This window comes from Euphorbia lathyris, chromosome 2, assembly GCF_963576675.1.
Source record: "Euphorbia lathyris chromosome 2, ddEupLath1.1, whole genome shotgun sequence".
NCBI classification, from domain to species: Eukaryota; Viridiplantae; Streptophyta; class Magnoliopsida; order Malpighiales; family Euphorbiaceae; genus Euphorbia; species Euphorbia lathyris.
In genome coordinates, this window is record NC_088911.1 from 100,613,503 (window position 1) to 100,620,499 (window position 6,997).

General features: G+C 36.6%; 1 protein-coding gene across 1 annotated transcript; it reads left to right on the forward strand.

Annotated features, from left to right (window-relative positions):
• The first annotated feature begins 1,436 nt into the window (after positions 1 to 1,436).
• On the forward strand, positions 1,437 to 2,184 carry LOC136220794 (uncharacterized). The gene is made up of 2 exons (XM_066008602.1): positions 1,437 to 1,594; positions 1,748 to 2,184. The coding sequence occupies exons 1-2, from the start codon at positions 1,495 to 1,497 to the stop codon at positions 2,020 to 2,022; spliced, it is 375 nt and encodes a 124-aa protein (XP_065864674.1). The 5' UTR covers positions 1,437 to 1,494; the 3' UTR covers positions 2,023 to 2,184.
• Positions 2,185 to 6,997: the final 4,813 nt, after the last annotated feature.

Sequence of the window (6,997 nt, forward strand, 5' to 3'; positions counted from 1 at the left end):
ATATCAATTTCCAATTTGAGTCTTTCCAAATTCTCAAACTCTTCTTTTCTTCAATTACCCATCAATTCCAACGATTAACGATAATATTTTCGTTAATCTTCATCTTAAATTCATCAACTATGTAATCAATTTTATTCTCCCATCACACTATAACGGTGAAACTTGCCATTGCCAATAGACTTTTTTTGTCTTTGAGAAATTCATAAAATTCTGATTCACTTTGGTCTTCAGATGTGATTTGGGATAACTCATTAAAATCTTCAAATTTCAAGAACTTATCTGCTAAAGTCCACAAAAGACGTTATTTTGGGATTTAGTTTTTCAATTTTCTGTTTATCATGCTTTTCTTTTCTTCATCTTAATCGAAATTTAATTATCAATTTTTCAAGGTTGGTATTTCATTGAAATGTTAAAATTATTGAAAAATTATTTGAGATTGTGGATGTAGGTTAAATGCTCTAGCCATTTTATGCATTGAGATAAGTGTTTTAGAACATAATGTACACAATATTATTAGTGATTTTACATCTAAAAATACTCATAAACATTGTTTTGTATGGGAACTGGATAATTAAAGTCAAACAAAATATTTTTCTTTCATATGAAATGTTTTTTTAGATGGGATGTTAAGCGTAACAAAATAAGTATCATTTTGAAGAATTTTTTTTTTCCACACAATTGAATTTCACACTTTATTATTAGGGCCCTCAATTAGTATTTCGCCCCTAGGACCCTAAAATCTCAGGATCGACCCTGCTATTCAGTACCTTAGGATACTATCTAAATAAAGTTTGGGTGATCCAACAAATTAGATTCCTTTGATAGGTGGATTCATTTAATCGATAAGTATTTATAGACCTGTTAAATGTAAGCATGTTTAACAAATTTAATGGTGAAGGACCTAAGTGTGATTCTGATATAGATTAGGGAACTATCTGATGATTTTAGGAGTTTAGTATCTATTTGAATTTGAAGATATTGTTTACGGTGGCAAAAGGGCTTATGCCAATTAGTTTTATCAAAGAATCAACATTCAGCTTTTAAATGGAAGTAGGAAAAGCGAAAAACAAACATATTAATTTGGATAAAGTACAAAATCACTTAAACTTAAGCTATATTAGCTACAAATTCGCCACAAACTTCCAAGAACATGACATTTTTGTTTTTGAAGGTGTAAAATATTGGTACTAATTAAATTTATAAGAAATGTGTCTGAACTTACAAATAATTACTTTTTCTATTAAATATTATTAGACTTATTTAACCTTAGTAAGATTTTCCATATTCCTATTTCCAAACAAAATTATAAAATATGGAGGATGCATTTTTCTCTATCAATCCAAATTAAGCTGGCACAAGAAATATGTGTATCTATGATCTAAAAACCGACAAAAAGGTGAGCCCAATCCCTGATCTCTATCTCTCTGTCGAAAACCTTATAAATAGAAGAGCCCATATCTCAACTTCATCATCCAGAAAAAGAGAAATTCTGAAATGGCTATCTCAAAGATTTGTGTTGTGCTTGCTGCTTTTGTTCTTATCTGTTCGGAGATCTCAGCATCTCGTGAACTTGGTGAGACTACTGGTATGACAGGTGAGTATTACATAGATCTTAAATTTAATGAGTTAAACGAAATCCACTAAAATTAGTTGGAGAGTTTTTTAAAATATGTTACTGTATAAATTTTTCAGTGTAATTTAGGTTTATTTTAGAGGAAAAGTACTTATGTAGTTAATACTGTTGCAGATGGATATGCATATGGAGATGGATATGGAAAGGGGAAAGGCCATGGCAATTATGGATATAAGGGACATGGTTATGGAGATTCATATGGGAAGAAAAAAGGGTCATGCTATGGAGATTCATATGGGAAAAAAGGGCATGATTATGGAGATTCATATGGAGATTCCTATGGGAAAAAAGGGCATAGCTATGGAGATTCATATGGCAACCAAGGGCATGGCTATGGAGGATATGACCACAAGGGGTATGGTTATGGGCATGATGGAAAGAAGAATTAGATCAATGATTTAATTCACTTTTGGGTGACAATTGTTATGTACTAGATAGATACTGCAAAATATAACATATCAACTGTAATTTCACCTTTTGAAATTATACCCAATAAAAACAGTATTTATCTTACAATAATAATAATATTACTGATTAATTTTCAATTTGAATTTCACAATCATAATCTCTCTTTATATATATATATTTTGGAGGATACACTTCACTTCTACTACTGGATATCTGTAGTTGCTTGGAAAAATTGTGGCACCTTATTAACTAGAAAGCCAATATTTGAACCAGTAAGAGTCAAGTGTTGGAGGCTGCTCACCATAATATGATATATTGTTATGTCCGAATATGGTTCACCATCATCCAATTATAATTTCTCTATAGGATTGGTCAGACTGTTATATCCGAAAAAAGTGAAGGAAAGACCAGTGACCGAAGAAGAATTTGAATCATAAAGAACGAGAAGCAAGTAGCTAACACTAGCTATTTTAAGTTAAGCAAAGAAGGTGATAATCACATATTATTTTTGCATTCTGTAATGAGCTACATGATATATATGAATTAAGTTATTTTTGTAATTATTCATATATTTTTGGATTTGTAATTATTAATAATGACATAATATCCATTTGGGTCCCTAAACTATGGCTTGAAAGTCAATTAGGACCGTAAACCATCAGAATCATCAATCAGTTCCTGAACTAACTAAAAATCATCAATTGAATCTTCATTCTAAATAAAAATCTTCAATTGAGGCCTCATCGAAAATCATTCCGTTGAACAATTTCATACATTCTTTCTCAAACTCATTTTTTGAATCAACACAGATATTATTACATTCTATATAAAATAGTCACAGTTTCCGATTTTAGGATAGGATATAGAGACTCAATTGATGTTTTTTGCTTAGTTTAGGGAGTTAATTGATGATTTTGATAGTTTAGGGTCCTAATTGATTTTGAAGCTTTAGTTTAGGGACCCAAATGAATATAATGCCATTAATAACATTTCAATTTTGTTTATACTGATTATAGAGGTCCATTCAATTCTTTATTTGATTATTTTAAATAATTTACAGCTGTCAGAAAATATGACAGAAAATTTACCGAAAGCCAATCATTTGGGTCGCCGGCATGTGGTCTCTTCAAGATGTTTATTTATAAAAATATCGTTATAGTAAAGACATAATAGTATGCAAGCGTTGCAAATATAGAGGAGATATTTTAGATGCGAAATGTTCCATTTGGGACGTACTAGATTTTTATGTAGCCAAATGTAGATGTTTTTTAAACGTCGTAAATTTGGAGACACTATTAAATTAAAGTGTTGCGGTTTTCAAGACATTATTAATATTTTCTGAAGCGAAACAACAACATAACAAATATTATGTGTTTTTCAATTTTCCGACGCTTTACTAAAATGTAGTGGCAATGTCTGAAATTAAAAATAAATAATATAAAAAAATCACGAGATTAAAAGTGTAAGCTATGGAAACATGACAGATGTCATCAGACTAATTTTCCACACAAAGCTTTATGTGTCGTTAAAAGTAATGATATGTGATTGAATGACGCTTGTCACGACGCGTTCTAAATCATGGGTAACTATTTAGAGACACCAAAAAGCATGGTTAAACCTTAAATTTTAGTTGGCTTAAAAGTATATAACTAATCGAGGTTTTCATAGGGGACAAGAAGTTGTACATGACAGATGAAAAAAAAGGACCAAAAACTTAATAGAAAAAACAAAAGGAAAGTGGAGAGAGCCTAAATTAACATTTTCCAAGGATGGACATTTGGAGGCACAATGTCAACTTAAGCTGGTGAATTATTCAGGAAATCAAGACATCCAAGAAAAAAACAGGATATACAAGTAGGGTGGTATATTTTGACAAAGAGAAAGAGAAAAAATACATGCTGCAATTTTTTATAGATATACAAGTAGGGTGGTATATTTTGACAAAGAGAAAGAGAAAAAATACATGCTGCAATTTTGCATTATATAAAGAAGAGTGAGGAGCTTAATCAATTGTGTGTGAAGAATGCAAAGAAAGCCAACGAAAATAACTCAAAAGGCTACTGTTGTTCTTGTGTCATTTTGTTAGAGTTATAATTGTTACAATTTCTTTTATTAAAATAAAGTTTTTTATTTTATTTTTCAGTTTTTTTTCATCAACAAAGTGGTATAGGAGACATGGTTGAAAGAGTTTATTGTTCAACAAAAAATATATTTTTCTTAATTGAGTGTTTCAGAGACCCTATAAAAATGGTAAGCAATTCCAACAATATCTCTTTCCACTACTCTCAGCTCACAAAAATCAATTATGCAAGTTGGTATATTAAAATGAAAGCATTACTGGGATCTCAACATGCTTGGTGTAAGGGGGGATTATCTTTGTAATCAAACTATGTAACAATGGGGGGAGACTTACTCTATTGTGTTATATGGAGCTTTGTAATAGCCATTGTCAGTAGGACTCAAGTTGGTATAAGAAACACTATAGGGGGGAGTGACCTGTCATACTGGACAGTCACTCGGTTGTTGGTAGTCTACCATCTCTAGTAGTTGCCCCCCTACTACTATGAGATGGGACCCGTGGTGTAACACTGTTGCTTATCTATGAATAACATCATCCGCGTATTGTTCCTTCTTGAGTGTCCTATATGTTATCCATGTGTGTGCCTGATTGAGATGCTTGTCCTTATGTTGCTATCGTATGTATGCTATTATATTCACTACATGTGGTTCCTATCTAACCCTTGCATGTGATCTTTGCAGCTAGAGTGATCTAGTTCCCTTGGCTGGCTTACTTCGGGGGAGACAAGTAAGCGCCGCACGGGTCCGGACGGTAGGCCCCGTGACATTTGGTATCAGAGCCAGGTTTGACGATACTTGGAGGAACCATGACGATTGCAAACGCCAAACGTATGGATGCCATAGAAAAGCGAATTGAGGATCTCGATCTTGATAATCTTTCTATAGCAGTGATAGAAAATTGCAGGTAGATCGAGCGTATGGAAGAAGCCATTATAAGACTCCAAGATGAAAATGGAGGAGGCCTGGGGGCCAATACAAATGAATTTTTTCTACGCATTGATAGCCTTGAAGAGGCAATGTCGAAACTCCAGGGCGGAGATGAAAATAAAAATCCGGCAGAGGCCGAGGCCGTGATGGCTAATATAAATCCGGCAAGAGCCGAGGCCTTGAGGGCTAATGAAAATCCGGCAGGGGCCGAGGCCTGGAGGGCTAACATAAATCCGGCAGGGGCCGAGGCCTTGATGGCTAATATTGAACTGTTCCAAGCCGTGGTGGCTAATGCTGATATCTTTAGGGCAATGATTGCCCGAACAGAAATTTTTGAGTTCGTGATGACGAATTCAAAGGCTATTAGAGATGTAATAGCGAAAAACAATCCCCTTCCCGGTCAACCACCTGGGAGTGGTGTGGCTCGAGGAAAAGGGACAAACAGAATTAATGAGAATGCTCATTTTGCAGGTGAAGAAGAGATAGACAGGCTGAGAATAGCCATGAACCATGTCGAAGCAGATCAAAGAAGATTATTCGAGGGTATAGAGAAAACTCAAAATCAAACAGGAGATGGGTTTGATGCCCTCAAACAGGAGCTGGATGAACTACAGAGGAAGGTGGAATCTCTGTCCCTAAATGGGGGAAGTCATCAAGGAGCCGTAAAAATCAAAATTCGAGATCCAAAACCTTTTGTAGGAACTCGGGACTCCAAGGAAGTGGACAACTTCTTGTTCGATGTGGAGAGTTATTTTACAGCTACAAAGACAAGCCTCGATGCGGATCGACTAGCAGTCGTACCGATGTACTTAGAGGGGGATGCCAAGCTATGGTGGAGACACCAGACCAGTTCAGGGTCAGTAAACACATGGGAAGACTTCAAACGAGAGCTAAAGTCTCAATTCTCTCTTGTAAATGCGCAGTTCTCAGCCAGAAATAGGCTAAGCGAACTACGTCAGACTGGCGATATCCGAGAATATGTTCGAAGCTTCCAAGCCATTACCTTAGAAATTCCGGACATGCAAAAGGATGAAAAGTTCTTTGGCTTTTTGAAGGGGTTGAAACCTTGGGTTCATAGTGAGGTGATCAGAAGGGGAGCCACAGATCATCTCTCAGCAATTGCAGCAGCTGAAAGCATAGCTGATTTTAGTAGCACCATGAAGAGAAAGTTTCCGGTCAGAGCAGACTCAGACTCCAGGACTAACAAATGGAGCAGGCCATGGAATGGCGGAGGTGATCGAAATTACTCCTCGTCCGGAAGCGAAAGACGGCCGTGGAACGCCAACAACTCTGAACGTCGACCCTACCTGGGGAACTACTCAGAAAGGAGGAATCCTCCACCTAGGACAACAAGTCCCTACTCACAGACCCAAGGAAGCCTTCCACAAAGGAACCAGTCATATACACCGAGGCCGATGTCATGCTTCCTCTGCACAGGATCGCACAAGGCAGCAGATTGCCCAAAGAGATCATCTCTGGCCTCACTACTTACGACCCAGGAAGAAGGGAGCATCGTAAGGGAAAGGCAACGGGAACCTTCTGAACCTTCGGTAATGGGATCCCTTCGATTCATGGGAGCTCTGGCAAAACAAATAAAGGAGACAGGAGACAGTTCAGAGAAGGGACTCATGTATGTAGAGATGATAATTAATGGCAAGAACACGAGAGCCATGATCGACACCGGAGCGACAGACAACTTCATAACAGACTCCGAAGCCTCCCGCTTAGGACTCCATGTGTTGAGGGAGACAGGAATGATTAAGGCTGTGAACTCACCTGCTCAGTCGATTAGCGGAACAGCCCAACATGTACCTTGCAAGTTGGGACCCTAGACAGGGACGATCGGGTTCACAATAGCACCCATGGATGACTTTGATGTCGTATTGGGGTTGGAGTTTCTGAAACAGAGTTTCGCAGTACCCATGGTGTCAGCAGGTTGTCTTTTGTTCT